At 41.2% G+C, this 18,592-nt stretch overlaps 1 protein-coding gene across 1 annotated transcript in view; it reads left to right on the top strand.

The window, feature by feature from the left end:
• The window catches only part of MYO10 (myosin X), a 159,469-nt gene that overhangs the window by 112,572 nt on the left and 28,305 nt on the right, over positions 1 to 18,592 (top strand). The window contains 2 exon segments of the mRNA XM_079300601.1: positions 17,561 to 17,685; positions 17,818 to 17,932. Coding sequence (XP_079156727.1) covers positions 17,561 to 17,685; positions 17,818 to 17,932 — 240 coding nt within the window.

The following is an 18,592-nucleotide window of genomic DNA, read 5'->3' on the forward strand; positions in this document are numbered from 1 at the left end:
CTGCTAGGCAAAATCCTGGCTTAATTATAGTTCACATGAAGTATTTGATGTAGACAAAGATTTCACTTTTTAAATTGTTTCATAGGAAACTTGTGTTGGTGTGTGCCACCAGGCAATAGGATTGCAGGGTCTCTGCTCATGTCCCTGCACACTCATTTATTGTCTGCCTTATTCCTCTGTTGCAGTGATGTCATGATGGTCTTGTCATTGTCAAGATAAAAGCTGCCTTCTCTCAGACCTTGTGATCTCTAAAGGGACAATTCTGTTTCTCTTCAGGTTTTTACATAACTTTTTTTTTAATCTTAAAATTTAATTAGGCCAGGGAAGTAAGTGAGACAAAATTAAAACTGTATTGCAAACCTACTTCAGGGTAGGGGCTACAGGGAGCAACAGGAAAAATGAAACTAGTAGTACCTTAGCAGTTCAAAGGAAGACTGGTAGAAAAAAGTCTGTAATAAATTCTGTGAGATCTACTGCTGCTTAGAGCCCTACCATGCTCCATATTCATTCTGAGAAAATTAGTATCAAGGCAATAAGATTGTTAACATTGCTTCTGGGGACAGAGCCATTTGAAGGGATCAAGGTATGGCTATTGGCACCTGCAGTGTACTTTGAGGCACAGGTCATTAATGACCATGAGACACCCTGGAACAGCAAGCAGTTTGTCCTCTTATATGAAATAAGATACAAACCTATTTTGCTTGGCGCCTGAATTAAAGTTGTGTTCTTAAAATAGCACTGAATCATTACAAATGTAAGTATAGCATGATACCAGGCTAAACACCAGGTAGAAGTACAGCTCAGGAATGCTGTGCAAAGGAACAGTGATAGCAGAGCTTGACCCCATCTGCAAGGGTGATTGTGTGCAGGTTGTGGAGCAGGTACAAGTGCAAGGAATGCAGTAGGTGAGCTGGTTTTCAAGCTGGAATTGCAGTATTGTCATATTGAGACTTGACTGTATGAATTACTGAGTTTGCCTTCTAGGGAGATTTGGGGGGGTTTTTCACAGAAATATAGATAAGAAGAGTGCAAGTCTAACTGCATCAGGGAGAGCACACATAACCTTGAAAGATTCAGGGAGAGAATCTCTGAACATGAAGAGTCTTCTACTGTACCTGAAGTGCAGGATTGCTAAGCATCTGGATAACTTTACTTTCAGTAGTCTTTATTTAAAAAAAAATATCCTAAAATAAGGATATTCAAATCTCTATGCCCGTCCTACTGGAGTTGTATATCAAGGATTTGCTTTATACAGTAACATTCAGCAGACTCTGGGTCTCCTTACAGGGGAGCAGATGCCTTTGTGGGTTTTCAGAGATGCTGAGCCCAGCAGTTAAAAGCTAAAAAGTGTTAGGCTCTAAATGGAGTTGTCTCTATGGTTTAGTCAATTGCCAAGCCCTGGGGTAGCTCTTGTGCAGCAAAGCTGCAGTGGTGTCTGGTACTGGGAGCTAGCAGATCACAGGGTAAATTTGACTTGCTGTCTATAAGAAAAAGGTAATAGATAGCCTGATCATGTTAATAGTTACTCTGATGTAATTTGAAAGTAGAGGAAATAGAAACTATAACCCAGGTGGAGCTGCTGGGCATGTGTGTGGGGATATCTGTAGAAAGCTAAGGTCCAGCAGGATTCAATTGCAGCTGTATAAGCAGCTCATATATTAGAGATCCTTATTGCCTTTTTTAAAAAATCTCTCTTTAATCTCAGTTGTTCTCAATAAATACTTGGTGAAGAAGTCTTTCTGGCTGGCAATTACTGCTGTCATTGCTTCTGGAGGCAGCAGAGCCACAGGCTCTGAGCATAGATTGCTCTTGCTTGGGTCAGACTCGGGGAGCTGCTGCTCAGGCTCATCATGTGGGAGGAGAGCAACCATCACCCAGAAACACAGCATGTTGGCCTGATCTGAGGTCAACAAATGCATGGCGCCAATTGCAAACTATTTATCCTCCTTACCCTCTAACTAGTTCATAAGGCTTTATTATTCATAACCAGGAAGGCGCAGTCGGAAGGTGTGGTGTCGTGCCTGACCAACGCCACTTAATTCAGCTGCCTGGATCTTGTCGCCTTGGGTTTTGCAGAATTACATAGCTTGAGATCAAGACTTGTGGAGTATGTCCCAGCTGCATCATTTTCTGACACATCACTTGAGTAATTAGGTCAGGCGCTAGAAGACTCATTCCTTAGGTAAAAGTGATAAGGAGGGTGGGTGTGAGGAGAGCAGTCGCTCCTGCTCGCAGAGTGCTGGCAGTAATGTTACGTGTGAATCTGAATCCCTGTCTGAAAGAACAAGGTGTTCTGTGCTGCATGTAAGCCAAGCCTCTCTTCAGTGAAAGATCTGAAAGATCACTCCCATCACTGCTGTGGTGCAGCCTCTTGGTTATGATGCCTGAGAGCCACCAGGCTGTCCCTTTGTCCCCATATCAGAGTGTCCCTGCTTGAAGTAGGTCATTCCACTCTCCAGGCAGTCACCCAGACAAGGCATGTTCTTCATCAAGGTTTGTTGTCTGCTAAGCAGGGCTGACGAGGCATTCTTTTGCTAAGTGTATTAGGGTTTGTCTTTCAGTGACCGTGGTTAAGGAGTTTAAAATTGAGCTGTTTAAGGCTAGGGACAGAGAGCTGAGATGGGATGCTGCAGGCAAGGGAGCAGACACTGCTGTAAAGGTTGCGCCCAACTCCAGGCAGAGCAGGCAAACAAGAGTTCTGCATGGTTTGTAGCACGTACCATTTGGTAGGACTCTGTCCACATGTGGTAGGAGCAGTTTCTGGATCTTGGATAGTAACCGTGGCAGTTTGTAAGCAGGATGGAGGGACACAGGGGAGCAATTGCTGTTTTGGGAAGGACTCGGATGGGAGTGGCCCAGATGGCAAAGTACCAGAACAATTCTGTGGAAAAATCAAATGCCCAGGGATGGGATATTTTTCATGTGAAATGTTTGCTGTGTAGTTCAGTGTAATATTTAGAAGTGAGAAAAATTTTGACTGCTTCAGCAATTGATGTGCCAGCAGCAGAAGATCTTACCACCTACAGCTAACTTCAGGCACTACAATAATTCTCGTGTGTTGTGCCACCTGATGGATTTTTTTGTGGCTTATGAATTTCTTTATATGTGGCTATGTGGCATGGATAGGCAATTGTAGAATTGCAGCTACTGATCCCAAGTCTTAAGTATTTGCTTTTTATAAATACCAGCAAAGAACTTGGCTTTTCTTCCTTCTTGTGCGCCCTACCAAGCATTTGAATTGCAAACATTGTCATGCAAATGTACTGTGTACTTCATTAAGCTCTGGAAGTTTTCTTCTTTAACTACTAAAAAAAAAAAAAAAATGTCCCCCCATCTCTAAATGGCATTTACATTCAAATCCTGTTTGCTGTGTTCTCATGGTAACTACTACAAGGGAACATGCACAATCCATGATAAATAGACATCTCTAGAGCTCCAAAAGCATCGCTGGGGTACAGAGCATTGTTCTTTAGCAAAAACTTTAAAGTTCACAAGTCTCTTCCTTTATAAGCTCTGTCTTAGGGCATATTGTGCATTTTATCTCATAAGGTTTAGGAATTTGTTGGCTGTGAAATATATTTACATTCTTGCTGTCTATAAGGTGAGATTAGCCCTCGTGTCCTGTTAGTCAGGAATATCTTCAGTGATTGCTGTTGAGCCAGCCCTCGCTAGGCTTGACTTCCTTTGAGTAGCAGCAGGAATGAATTAAGCAAGTACAGCCAAAGATATCACATGAAAGACTTGAAATACCAGTGAGCTGAAGAAAGCTCTGTTCTGTGTGTCTGTGTGTGTGTGTGTGCATAGCTGCAACTATGTTTTTCACAATGGACGAACGCTGAAGGGGGAAAACATCTTAAAAGGTAAGGGCATTAATTCATGCAGGTTTTTGATTTATTTTAGTCTTGCATACTTGAAGCTGCAGTGGACTTGTAGAAAAAGAATAGAAAGTTCCTGGAGTTTTCCTGAGCAAGCTGTACTGGAAATGTTTCTGTGCTTGTATTTTCTTTTAAAAAGAGTAAATGCATGCAGAATCAAGTTTATGAATAAAAGAACTAAATTTACTGGTCTAATCATATTTTTGTGCACCAGGAGAGCTTTGCTGCCAAGCAGTCTGCTTTAATAAATCACACTTTGTTTGAAAGTTAAAGGGGTGATTGTTTGCAGAGCTGGGAAAAAGTCGACAGAAGTAAAGCTGTGTGTGCAGAGGGGGGAAGACCTGTGTTGTAGTGATGGGCTGCTTTCTGGAGAAAGATCTTTTCTGTAGATCAGTCTGTAGTGTAGATTCAGGAAAACCAGCTATGTGAAGTTAAGGATTATAGTATTCCTGCCATTTATTAAGGCACAAGGCATGTGTTTGTGTTGATTGCATGATAAGAAGGTAATACTGAGGACAAGTGCATTCAGGGTGGGGGGAATCAAGCAAAGTATCTTCAGAACCCATAAGTCTAAATTAATTTTGTAGTTTTACTGGAGAAATTTTGATGGGGCACACTTGAAAGAGTAAATTTTTTTCTGTAGAAATACAGGAAATGGAATATGCCTAGGGAAAAAAGTTATTGTAGTAATGGAAAGGACAGCATAGCAGCTGGTATATTTTGGCCTTCTTTGCTGTGTCAGCTCTCCTTTCTGCCCCCAATGAAATAACCCTCTAACACAGCAGGTAAAATAGTGCTATTCACCACTGGTTGCCTTTGCTTCTGGGATCTGCATTTTGTGCCTTGCTTTCCCACTTAAAGTGCTTGTCTCTGCAAACATTAGAATTCAGCCACAGGGTAGAAAATTAGGATAAAATTGCTTGAGAGAACCTGTTATAAAGGGAATGGGTTTGATCCTGCATCATTGAAGTCTATGGGAGTTTTATTCTGGTCTCAAGAAGTGCAGCCCCAGATTTGCCTTGCAAATCTAAATGGAGGGTATATGATCTGATAAAGTGCCTATGGGACCAGGAAACAGTGTTGCCATAACTTGTAGCTGTTGTTCTCTCACCGATGTTAAAATATGTCCTTTTAAACCCCAAGTGCTAACAGTGGTGATAGGTCAAATTGTCGCTGGTTTTATTGTCTGCACATTGATGATGTGTATTCAGTATTTCTTTTGCTAAATTTTTTTAGTTTCAAAAAAGTTTCTCGTTTGTTGCCTTATTAAATGTATTTACAACCTGTAACATAAATGAAAGCTTAACAACAGTGATTATAATATAAACAGATTACTGAAAGTTAGAGTTCTGTCCCTGCTATTCACAGATCTTTGTCAAAGCTACCCTCAGCACAAACTCTGTGTGAAAAGTAGAAGTAAATGTTATTTAAGAATAGAATTTAGATCAGTTACTAAACCTTTTCTCTTTGACTATATCTATCATTTATATACAAACATATATGTGAATTTTCTTAATTAGTCACAGGATGCAGCAAAGACTTTGGGGGGGGAACCTCACTATGATACATTTGTAAGCACTGAGTACACTTCAGAACATCTGGTGCCACCTCATCAGATGAAACATTAAACACAAAATGTTTGCTAAAAGCGCATCAAAGTGTTTTATCTTTGTTGTCTAACAGTCAGAATTTTCCATTTCTGGTGGGTTTAGGCAGTTTAAGCAAGGCAGGTCCATTCCTAACGCTGTCATTAGCAGTCAGGTTGTGGTTTCAGTTGTATGAAGTGGAATGTAGTAGCTGTAAATGCCATGTTGGAGGACACCATCAGAGCTGCAAGGGTGGTCAGTCTAACCTACAGGAAGTTTTTGGCTGGCACGTGATGAGGTTTGAGGTTGCTCTCATTGGTTTGTCTCCTCTCCACATTGCTGGGAGCTGGGCAGCTGGAGCTGCTTACAGGAGCTTTGCTGGGAGGTGATAGCAGCACGATTCCTCAGGCTTTGTGAGCAGTATTTGTTCCATTGCCTGGTCCCAAGCACCAGGCAAGTGCGCACAGTTCAGGTCTGTGAAGTTGCTGGTTGCCAAGAATCTCATTGCATCACATAAATCATTTGGGATACTGGCTAGTTTTTTTGTTCTGGCAGCCACCTTGGATTGTGGCACATACCTGTGAGCATTATACAATATCTAGTGTAGAGAAGGCAAGTTTGTCACCAAACTCATAGTGCTATGTTCTATTTCCACTGTTTACATGATTTAATCAATCATGGCATTTTTGAAACTCACTTTTTATACCTAGAAATCTCATAGCTATGTGGCAACTAGGTGCTTTGGAGGGATCTCTAAACCTTTATTAGTGAAGCACAGATCATGTACATGGGTTGAAAGAAGACATCCACTTTCAGAAAGCCAGATAAATGCCAAATCATCTGTGGTACTGACTGTCTCAAATGAACAGCTGTCCCAGATTCAGCATGATGAAGATGAGTATGTCCATCTGCAGCTTGCCAAACCATTTGTGCATACTTCATATTTAGCCTAAAAGAAACAGTGACCAGCCTCATCAATTAAAAGTAGTATTTCAAAGGGAGAAATGATGATTTTTATTAGAATTGGCATAGCACTTAAATTAGCTTCAAGGAAGTTTTTAATATAAAGGCAAACAATTCACACGTCAAACAAAATTGCTTTTAGGAGAGCTGATTTTATCTCAAGTGTCTCATTCTGAGTAAAACATTAGGGGTTATGTTGGGATGTATACTTAAGCCAGCCTAGGAATTTCTCAGGGAAGAAATGGATGTTCAGCTGTCTAAAATTGCATTTCCTGTGTCTCAACACAGCACATCTCAAATCAGCCTGGTTCTTGCAGGACATGTACATCTCACTGACCTCAGTGAGCTCCAAGCACACATGTAAATGCTTGGCTTAAGTTATTACTGGTTTGATGCTGCTTTGGCCAGCATGTAACAGAGCACCTGGAGCCACAGTGCCTCTTGTCACACAGCTGTGAAGGGGAGAGACATTGTGCAGCTCCCTTATAGTGCATGCCCAGCCTAATGTTACAAATCATCTGTGCAGAGAAAAAAAAGACTTGTTACATCCATTGCTTCCAGTGGTGTTGTTCCATGCAGCTGGCCTGATCCTGGAGAAAGAGTGCTGGTAAGGCAGCAGTGAAAATGCACTTAACCAGTCATGGAGTCTCAACAGACTGTTTTCACCATGATCAGAAAATATGGAGGAGGGATAGGAAAAAATCCACTTCTACGACAAGAGGATGCATAGTCTTATTTGACTATGACAGAAGAGATTGTAAGGTCATGAGTAAGGGCAGGAGTTTTCTCCACAAAATCATCTTAAAAATGGATAGAGTCAACCAAATGCGTGGTTCATGTAACTAAGTCTAGATTGAATTAAACTTTAGTGAAACAAAGGGCTGTTGACCAAAATCCATGGCTGTGAATTCTGCAGGCTTGGAGGAGATGTCACAATTAAGCCTCTCAGAAGGCAGTTGAATGTTCAATTAGTTAGGTGCTGTTACCATTTATATAATTCATTGTTTCTCTCACTCTTTAGATATACATGTGTAGATAAATCAGTTAATAGTTACTTTGATAATCATATTGATGTTAAGGAGGTTCATTGCCATTCACTTTGGATAACCTGCACCATGCTAGTAAAGCAAAGTGAATTTACTCTATAGTTAACTCTTACTTCACAGTTGCATAGGAATTGGAACAAAAGCATCATATTAATACTTGTCAGTGCATAACCTGTTGCAATGAGGTGACAGTGGTGGGGTTTTTTCTCTACTGAGTGTATCAATGTAGTAGACACAGGAGCTCCCTGCTGTTCTGGCCCAAGGTGATGTTGACTCACCTGTGTGTGGCCTCTGTGGCAGCACGGAGAGCTGTGATCCACGTAGCTCCTCCATCTCATGTTTATATAAAATATGAAGAAATCAATAAATGGGCTTTTTGTTTGACTTACACTGGAAATTTCAGAATTACCAGAAATACCTAATTTGATTTTGATGTAGTTCTCAGAAACATCAAAGAACTGAAGGAGGAGACTCTCCAGCTCTCAGTGGGAGGATGGGATAGGAATGTTGTGTTATAACAAAGCTGTGCTAGGACAACAAATGTATTGCCTTTTTTGAGAAATTAATGTACACAAGAAGGAACAACTGCCTGCTTTTTTCTGTCCCTGCCCTGCAAGCACACACATACACACATTTCACTAGTCTTGTCTCTTGTCTAGTCAGTTGCAGATCTGCAAAGCAAGTCCTGAGTATATAATCTAAAAATGTATATGAATACAGCAGCAGCTCAGAGGACCAAATTCCAAGAAAAATGCCAAAATTAAACTGAAGCTTTCTGAGATGTACTGAGACATAAGATGTAGTAGTAATTAACACAGCACTTACATGAGTTTGAGCTGGGCCATTCATGCAGGTCATCACACAATTCTTGCTGTCAGATAGGCAGACATCTGCACTGGTCACAGGGATCTCCATCACCTCTGTAAACTTGAATTTTGCCTCTCTAGACTTAAAAATGGTCTTAAATACAGAGCTCCTGATACTTAAAGGAGATCTCCATACCACACACTGCAGGTCTGTTGGAGCTCTGGAGCAGCCCCCCTGGTACTCTGGGCTCTCTCACGTTGAAGCAAGGCTTTGGAAATGATCCAAATCAGCCAGAGCCAGGTGCAGCTCACTGGGGCATTTTTGGTGCAGAAGGGATTGTGTGCTGGGCACTGTGGCAAGGTCCAGCACAGGGAGCTGGGAGGCAGGGATGCTCCAGGAGGCAGCTGTGAATGGAGCCCTGTGCTGGGTGGGAATAATCTGCCCTTTCAGTGCTGCCCGACCTCTGGTGTCCTAGCAACACAAAGCTGCCCGGCTGAATATTTCGTGGCGTTCCTCATTTGCACATGTCAGATATTGGCTGTGATTTCAGCCTGGCTGATTTCCCATTATGGCTTTCGAACAACAGGCTCGGTACAGGAAGGAGAGGAGAAAGGGCTACTTAGGAGAAAATGTTATAAAACCACATACTTTTTTTCAGCAGAGGAATGGCTCTGAAACGTCTCCTTGCTTGAGAAAGCACGGAGCAGCAATCTGAGCATTACGTCAGCCTTGTGCTTTGTGCATCTTCTATGGAGAGAATGAACTGCATGCAGGAGCAAAATGCATTGGAGAAACTGCTGGTGGCCTCAGTGTTGGAAAGGGGGCATGATCAAGTGCTGACTTTTTAACATTTCTTGAATTTGGTTTTAATTTTTCTAGCTGTGAAGTTGCTGGCCCTTGGGGTCTTACAGCAAGCAGGAACATTCCACATTTAAATCAAAAGCCAACTGACTTTTATTATTCTAAATCTTGTAGTTCGCAGAGGTGTGATTCATGATTGTTGTGTCACAGCTCACCAGAGCAGCATAGATTTGCTCACAAATCACTGAACTCACTTCTGAAATACAGCAAATTTTAAGTGTTCTCTTTAGAGCAATGCCTCAAAATAGAAGAATATCAAGATATAAATGATCCTAACGAGATAGTATGTGATGAGATCTAGAGAAGCAGCAGGTGGGTGCCTAAGACTGAAACTGTGAATAAAGTCAGATTTGGATTCTGAATCATCTTCTACTCTTCTTGTGCTCTGATTTGATGTCCCTTGTCTCTCTGTGGGATGCAATGTTAGTGCCTTCCACCCATGAGCTGCAAGTGAGTTTCTTCCACCTGCTCCTTTTCACTTAACCTGCAATGAAGGAGAGGAGGCAATAACCCTAATCCTTCCTTCTCCTGCATGCACTTGTAGTCTGAAAAGAGGTTACTTAGTTTTGTGTCACCAGTGAGAGCAAAGAAAATTGTGATAATGTGGATCAAAGTTGTCTGCAATACCATTTGAGGATTTACTACTGCTGAAGTGATCTTGTGTTAGCATATCAGTGAGAACTCGATTCTTGGAGGGTTTCAAGGGTGAGATTACTGGTAGTAACAGTACACCAGGTACTAGAAACACACAGGATTAGGTTCTTATGCAGATTGCTACAAGGTTTTACAGCTATGTCAGGCTTTGTGCAAGAGGAAATTCATGTTAAACATGTTCTCTCAGGTATTTCCATCCTAGTTTTCTATTCTGTGATGAAACTTTGTATCTTTTGGGAATAAATGCTTGATACCAAGTGCCATTATTTAAAGAAATCATGTTAGAAGGACCATGGTAAAACATATCTTACTCCTTTTAAGCATTTAGTCATGTGTATTAAAACAAACAAACGAAAAGCCCCAAAAGAAGAAGAAGGGTGAGGTCTCAGTCTGTGTAAATTATTTGATGACATGGAGGGTCTGTGTGCAGCCTCAGCAGATGTGGAGTGTGCACAGCTCTTCTTAGCCCGTAATGAGCAAGGCAGATATTGGTGTTGACTGTCCTGCCGTGGGGTTGGTAAGGAAGGGTAGCTGTCCCTGCAATTAGTACCTCACAGCATGTTTCTTCACGGTAGGTCTGTGGCTCGGGCAGCCTGATTGATTCTCTTCAGAAGAAGCCTGCTGACTCCTCACAGTGTGGGGAGAATGAGGCCAGATTGGAGTTTAGTCTGCAGGGACTGCAGGCTTTAGTAAGGACGACCTGAGATGAAATGGCAGCAGATTACACACAGGTGGAAAGGAGGGACCATGAAAAGTTGCAGCTGGGGTCTGTGCTGCAGTCACACCTTCTGTCAGTGTACTGAGACCCTGCCAGCAAGGCTTCAAACCTTAAATCACTGTTTAACAAATGCTTTTAATTGCCTGTCTCACATGGATGGTCCTGCAGTTCTGGGACAAACAACCCATGGGACTTGCTGTGCATTTCAATAGAGCCCCTGAATAATGTATTCAAACAACAAGGGTTCACTTCAGCTGAAAGTTTAGGCAATCACTTACAGAGCTCTAAATATGCCCTTAGAAAATTTGATAACTCCAGAGTTTAAGGCTGTGCCTTTAACAATCCCTTCGTATTCCATGGAATTGTAACCAGTGTGTAAGAAATAAGTCATTCTGAGTAGCTAGCATTCCTCTGGGCCCATATGAGAAAGGTAGCAAATCCTGGCTTCCCTTAGAAGAAATTGTGGATACCTTTAAAAAGGAAGGTTCACAAAGAGGTTGTTGTATATTTACTGAGGGATTGCTTTTAGTCCATACAAACCAGATAGAAGGATTGAAATGCAAAAGTACAGGGTCAATAACTAATAAAACATATATTAAATAGCCTTGCAATTGTGATTTTATTATTGTTGATGAAAGCATTGAAATCTCAGCAGACCAGTCAGAATCATTTGAGCATCTTTTCACCAACAAAAAGGCTAAATTCCAGCTCTTCTCTTTGCTGAATATAGTCAAGCAGGACCTGAAAAACAATCACAGCATCTTTGTGGATGGATCTAATTCAACAGTGTCTTGACCTTATTGAAATCTTTAAGCACTAGTGCAAATAGTCAGTGTAGCAATATACTGCCTCCTAGCTCTTAAATGGGCTGCAGTCTTAAAAATGTCCTTGGGATGCCCTTGCTTGTAAAGTAAGCTGGGTGACAGGCTGAATATAAATATGAAATCATTTTCACATTCATTTATTGAGTCTCCTGCTTTGACTGTTCTGGTAGAGTAGAAGACCTCTAAAATTACAGTGTTCCTTCTGTGCGCTACTATTTTTAGCACAGGAAACTCTAACCTGTGGCATGAGAGTGGCTAATTTTGCAGCTGTCTCTTATCTGAAATACTCAGGGCTGAGATGAGTGATGCAGGTCAGATGCAGTAGTAGGAGTTGAAGTGATCAGCTAAGAGTGTAAATGATTGCTGCTGGTAAATGCAGTGCTTTCAGGTCCAGACCTGTAGAGACTGTAAAAAGAGCCAGCATGTCATTACTGAGCTTACAGTGAAATCTGGCATGGACTTTGCAGCAGAACTTTTTTGAGGCATGAGGATTGTTGCAATATACCCATGTTCTTTTTCTAGCAAGTTATCACCAGCAGTGTGAGTCATTTTTAGACGCTTTTTATGGATTTTTGGGGTGGGTGTGTGGAAAAAGGCCAGGAGAACTTTGGACATGTGAAACACTTACTTTTATTTCAGGTTTATTCAAATATTCCTTGACTTGCCAGTGCCATGCAGTAGAAATCCCAAATAAATAATAGCTGTGGCATGTTCCTTGCTTTTATTGTCTTGTATTTTTATGGTGTTTATCTGGACACAAGTACTCTGGGACAGTAAGGGAATGCCTTCCAAAACAAAGCAGGCATCAAACTTGTCTGTGTTTAACCCAAACCTCTTCCAATTAGAGCTGGCTGCATGCTAGAGAAAAATGTAGAGGGTTTCTTCCTTTGAACAGGCTTTTTAGGTGAGTGGGCCCCGATGGTCCAGGTCTGTGGGCAGGACGTGTACGGGTTTTAATGCTCCTTGTGCTGCAAGCACATAAATTCTGAGGTTGAAAATCTGTTGAATAAACTGTTGTCATCAAAGCCAATGATACAAATGACTGAAGAAATGATGGCTAAAAAAGGAGGGGGTGAGATGATTTATTGAAGGTAGGGTGGGGTGACACACACAGCAGTGCAGCTGCAGTCTCCAGGTTTGACAGGCCTTATCCCTGCCTGCCCTGGTGTCATGGAGCATTTTCCTATTGCAGGCAAGAGCATTTCCCTTTCATTTCTTTCAGGCTACTGGCTTGAATCCTTGACACCAGTAAAGGCTGCCAAGCAGTACATTTGGATGAGAATCACTGAGCATAATTTGGTTTTAAAAAGGCAAGCAATGGACTTGCAGAATTCTTCATATGAGTTGAGCTAGATTATAAATATTAGAAGTTTAATTAGTCACACTTTTAAAACTTGTCTGTGAGGAAAGCCTGACATTTGTTTTGACTCATAGAGGTGTTGACTGAAATCAGAACACCATGGGGACCATTTCAGAAACATCTAGCTTAGTAAGTCTTGCTATTTCTGACAAAATATACACATTTGTATGTGAAAACAAGTTCCAAACCCCCTATAAAGCAGAGAAATACTGACCTCTTTTTAATTTCTTATGGTTTTCTCCAGAGTAAAACTGCCAGGATTTCATATTCGGAGTTAAAGAACAGATTTAAAGAAACTAAGACATCGAAAGAAGTTACTGGTGTTTACATTTTAAAAATTCCTTTTTGCATCTTATCTGTTTCATCTTTTTTTTCTCTTCATGTATCTTCTACAGAAGATTTCCTAAGCCAGGAAAATCAACAGTTTTAAGACACAGTGCCGAAGCTGACATAGTTCTGCTCAAGTTCTTACAGAGAAATCTAGAAACAAGGGAGTGGGATTTTTTTTCCCCTCTCTCCTGTCCCTCTTGCCAGTCTCTCTGTAAACTCCCTCCTGCCTACCTAAGGTCTGTGAGGCTGCCGCAATTTGTCATTATTGTGCCTGTACTCTGGTGAGGCAGCCAGGAGTTCAGGGAGGAGGAAGGATTTGCACAGAGTGAAGTCAAGTGTGCTCTGTGTTTCAGCAGGTGATTGATTTCTGTGTAAATGATGCCAAGAACGAAGAAGTGCTGTGTTCTCTGTGTTATTCAGACCTTGGGGTCCTCACTAAGGGTACTGTCCAAGGAAAGGGTATGGTGTTTTCTCTTAAAGCTTAGTCAGGCTGTAATCTGAAGAACTATTTTATTACTAAAATTATGTATAGGTGTTAGATGTCTGTCCTAATGGCTGCTTCTAATTGTGATTTCAGGCAGAAGCTTTGCCCTTTGTGAGACTCACTGCAGATCAGAGCAAGCATGTAGCAGCTTAGGGAGCCAAAGTCTCGCCAGCTGAGACTCCAGGTCATATTTAAAGTCTTGGCTTTGGTGCTGTCTGGCGCAAATTCAGCAGAGACTTTTGGATCCAGGAAATCCAGTTGTGTCTGCACCACAAAAAGAAAAACAAAACACCCTTATCATGAGAAACAGACCTGGCTTGTAGTTATTAATTTCACATTGATATTGCTCAATGCCTTAACATGATTGATGTGATTTGAGCTATTGTCCAGTGATTTTGTGTGCTGGAGTGGTTTAGCACTGCCATTCCATGATAAAAGTAAATATCTTTTGAAAATGTACTTGATTTCATCTCAGAGACAATTTTGGAAATTGTCGGTTGACTTTCTTTTCTGTTGCCTTCTCTTTTGTAAATTTGATCTTACTTTACAGAAATCTCAGTTTTAGGAATGACTTCAAACTTTTACTGTGGAGATGTACTGGTTTAAAATCAGTCATGGCTCTGTTGTCTATGTGAGGTTTTCCTAGGAATACAATTGCTTCCCAAGTGTTCATTTGTGAAACAAGTCAAGCTTTAACAGCAGTACTGGTAGAAATTCAGGAGACCCCAGAGCTGAGTCCTATCCTGTATTACTTTGCTATCAGTGAGAAAGTTAGCTTGCTTACCACAGAAAGTCTGAAGGAGCACCAGTAAAGAGGGAAAGCTGATCATCAGCTGCACAGGTAACCCTTTGCAATGAGATTTGCTACTATTGCAGGTTTAACTCATTGCTGCACCAAGCAGTGTTCAAGTGGAGGGGATTGTCACTCTGTCTGAGAAGTGTTTGCAGTTCAGTAGTGGGATATGTGCAGTTTTTGCACTCCAGTTCAATACAGGTACACACAATTGATTTCTTTAATTGTGAGGAGTCCTGCTGGAAGTAATGCTTCAGATTATCCCTGCTGCAAGGGGGTGAGGGGGTAGTCTTTTAGTATTTCATATTGAAAAGCATAAGAGATGAGTTCCAGCACATCTCTTATCACCAACCCTTAGTTTACTCAAAGCAGCCATACTTGTTGCAGATGTAATTCCAATGATATGCCAGGAGGATTTGACCCTTCAATTTAATGTCTCGTGTCTGTGAGTAATTAAAAATAGTAAGTAATGTAAAGTGACGAAGTAGGCGTTTAAAGTGGTTGATTAAAGTTGCAATGGTCTCCATGTTGTCCTGTGTTGATAGCATGCTAACATCTCTTGCAATTTTTTAAAAATGCAGGTGTTTGAAATTAGGTATCTATGTGATATTTCCACCTTCTAGTGATATTTCCACCTTCTAGACCTTCAAACTTCTGTAGTTGTAGGGAATGTGTTACCAAAATGTTTCTTCTTCCTCTGTGATGAAAGTTTTTTTAAACAGTAACATGAGCTTTCAAGCCAGGTCTGGCGCTGACTTTTGGCTTGTTAAGTGCCTGGAGGTGGCAATAAAGGGTTTAGGCCATACAGCAGCCATCTGTCTCTCAGAACAGGAGCTGCTCCCTTGCAGAGGGAGAGGCTGCCTAGTGAGAGAGACATCTGTCATGTCAACAGCATTTTGCCTGGCTGTGGTGTATCCCCACTCCCATCCACGCATCTTCCTTCCCACCTCAGCACACCACAAATACTGTTGTGTTTGCAAGAGTTGAGAAAAACATCACCTTTTGAGCCATCAACAGCAAGCTTGGGTGGGGTAAAAGGACTAAAAGTAGTTTTTGTGTTAAATCAAAAAAAAAAAAAAAAAAGATGCTTGTGGAAAGCATCAGCCTTGAGTTACACAAAGTGAAAAGCGAAAGCTTTTCCTTATGATTTCTGTGTGTGCATCTGTCCATTCTGTTGTGTGGGAGTTGGATTGGCAGGACTGACAGTGAGCTGGCCTTGGCAGACAATGAAGTGGCCTATCAAACTGAATCCCTCAGAAATTAAGTACTAGCCCATGGGGAACACCTAGTGAGGTTATGGTTCTGGGAATTGTTATGTAAATGAGGTGTTCCATATAAGGTTATGTTTCTAGTTCTAGTTGATGTTTGTATGGTTAAATTTTACATATAAGGTAATGTTCTGAGTTCTTGTTGTTTACTGGTTCACTACTCTAGACCCTAGGTTATATGTTGCTGTGATTGCCCCACTTAAGGGTCTTCTGAGATCACAGTGCATGGCATTTGTTCTTTATTGTTTTATTGTTGTTAGAGTTTCTTTTGGGGCATCTCAGTCGTTCCCATCCCTGGTTCTTTTGCCACATCCCCCAGCTGGTCTGGTCTCAGACATCAGCCACCTGCACAGAAAGAGGCAAGCAAGGGTCAGCTTTGCCAGGCTGGTTCCTGGCACTTGGATGCCATGCAGTGGGCACATACAGGAAACCATGTTGGCAATACCAGCCATGACAATATCGATTCCCTCACTGAAAGCATCCATGCTGCTGCTCACTGAAATACAGAGATTTTACTTGTGGTGGCAAAATCCAAATGGAATATTGCTGAGGAAGATGAGTTTGTTCACATCCTTTCACAGAGAAGTTTTCTGCCTTTGGTGTCACCACTAGCACACTGCGGTTTTTTTCTTTCATAAAGAGACTGAAAGGAAAAGGTTATACCAGATAGTTAAAATGAATTTTTGAGTCTGTGCTTTCCTGAAGTTACTTTTTATAAAAAGTTAAAATTTAGGGGTGTAATTTATTTGTTGAGTTGAATTTATTTGTCAAGTTAAAATAAGGGGGAGTAATTTGTTTGCCAGGTTGAACCAGAGGCATGATTAAAACCAGTTAATAAATGCCAAGACAGTCCTCTGGCAGTTTCCCAGCACTTGATTTTGCTGTCATTTCTGTCAGCTGAAGAACTTCAGATCTTTATGTGAACCACTGACTGTATCTGTGAGATCCCACGTCCTGAACTTGCAAAATACTGAACACAGTGCTCCAGCTCTGCTAATGACTATGGAGGAGGGTCAGCTGATGGGTTAAAGTGGATGATAATTCACACTGATGAATTAAATGGTGTGTTTACATGCGGTGGCATTTCCATATGGGGGTTGCCCATGTTTTGCCAGGCAGGAATTAGCACTGTCTCGAGCAGCTTTTTATGGCTCTGTCTGGGTCACCTCAAACCATGGTGAAAACACCGGTGACTTGGGGGGATCTCAGAGGGGATGAGAGCATTCTTGAGGCTCCCAGTGGCAGAACCACAGTGATCAGTATTCACAGGTTTCTATAACTGAGTGGCTGTGGGGTTGTCTGTTTTCTGAATGGAAAACAGTGCTGAAAGAACTTCAGGCAAACTAAGGGAAACTTACTTCAGATAAGTGGGGAGGGGGGTGTTGGGTCTGTTTACAGAAGAGAATATTTCTACTGTTCAGGATAGCAATAAATAGAAACTCTTTTAAATACAGCTTATTTAAGATTTGAGGTACCACTGGCAAACTTTCCTCCCTATCCATAGCAGATAATTGTCAATACACTAAAAATGGAACATTTTCTGTCCTTCTGATTTTGTTTTTTATAAAATCCATGTGGCTTGATTGTGTATCTTCAACATTTGGGATCTCTACAGGGACTTTAAATTAAGTTGCTGAAGAAACAAATAGTCAAGCTTTATAGCTGTTAACCTGTTAGCTGCCTGGGCTTTTTTCTGTTGTTTCTGCCTGCACAGCAATAGCCTACAAAGGAACATGAAGTGGAAAGAGACAGTTTATTAGATTAAATGGCTGTAAATACTCTGTCTTGGAAATGATATTCTGTAATTAACCTGTGATTTCCATTCTGTAGGTATTTTTATATGCTCAGAACTACTAATATCCTTTAAGACATTGTGTAGCCAGTTGTTAGGCTTTGTGCATTTCAGATTCATACAATCTGCCCTTCTTTATTTCCCCTGACATCTCTAGCCATTGCTATTAAAATTGTTGTTTTGAACCTGCTCATTTCAGATGCCAGACCAGTTTGATCAGACAGTGGTGCTCAACCAGCTGCGCTATTCTGGGATGTTGGAGACAGTCAGGATTCGGAGGGCTGGTTTCCCAGTCCGGAGGCCCTTTCAAGACTTTTATAAAAGGTAAACACACTGACTTGTGGGCTCAAGTGTAAATCAGTATTCCCATGTTGAGGAATAAAAGTAAAAATAATCATATGGCAAAAATAGAACTTACTCTCTTAAATAAAGCAATAAATACTTTTTGGTTGCCAGGTATAAAGTCCTGATGAGAAACTTAACACTCCCTGAAGATTTAAATGAGAAATGTGCCGTCTTACTTCGTCTGTATGACAGCACCAGCACTGAATGGCAGCTTGGAAAAAATAAGGTAAAATAACCTGATTGTGCGTGTTGTGGTGCTGGTGCATATACAAAGCTGAGGGAACAGGATTTAGACTGCTCAGCTGCAGAGATGTAGCTCTAATGGTAATTACTTCTGGCCTTTAAAGAAGCTGAGCATGCCTGTTGGTACTCTTGAAACTCTTAAAGCAACAATTAATGGTTGTGCTGAGGAATTTGCTGTCTAAGGCACATAGAAACTGACTGGTGATTTCAGTCACAGAGAAAGTCCACCTAAATTTTCTGTCCCTGCTCACAAGTGGTAGCACCAGTGAGGATCAGAACTTAAGATGTGATATTTGGATTTTTTCATTTTTAGAAGTATGGAACATGGGGTAACACTTTTGTTCTTCACAGAGCCCCACTCAGACTAGTAAACCAACCTAACCAATACCTCTTCAGTGGCAGAAATCAAGGGGAAGAATTTTAGCCAGTGTTCACATGGCAGAATTGAGCTCCAAGTGTGTTTGCCATCCTAGACTGAGAGTCTTTTCCAGAGGTACATTAGACCTTGATATGTATTCTACCAGGCAACCTGAACTTTGCCCACATTTTTTTTCTTTAAAGAAAAAAATATCAAATTATTTTAGAATAAAATAAAGAATCAAATTTTATTTTGAGAAGTAAACAATCCAGGTGGTTTTACTTG

The sequence above is a fragment of the Erithacus rubecula genome (assembly GCF_903797595.1).
Source record: "Erithacus rubecula genome assembly, chromosome: 3".
Lineage (NCBI taxonomy): Eukaryota > Metazoa > Chordata > Aves > Passeriformes > Muscicapidae > Erithacus > Erithacus rubecula.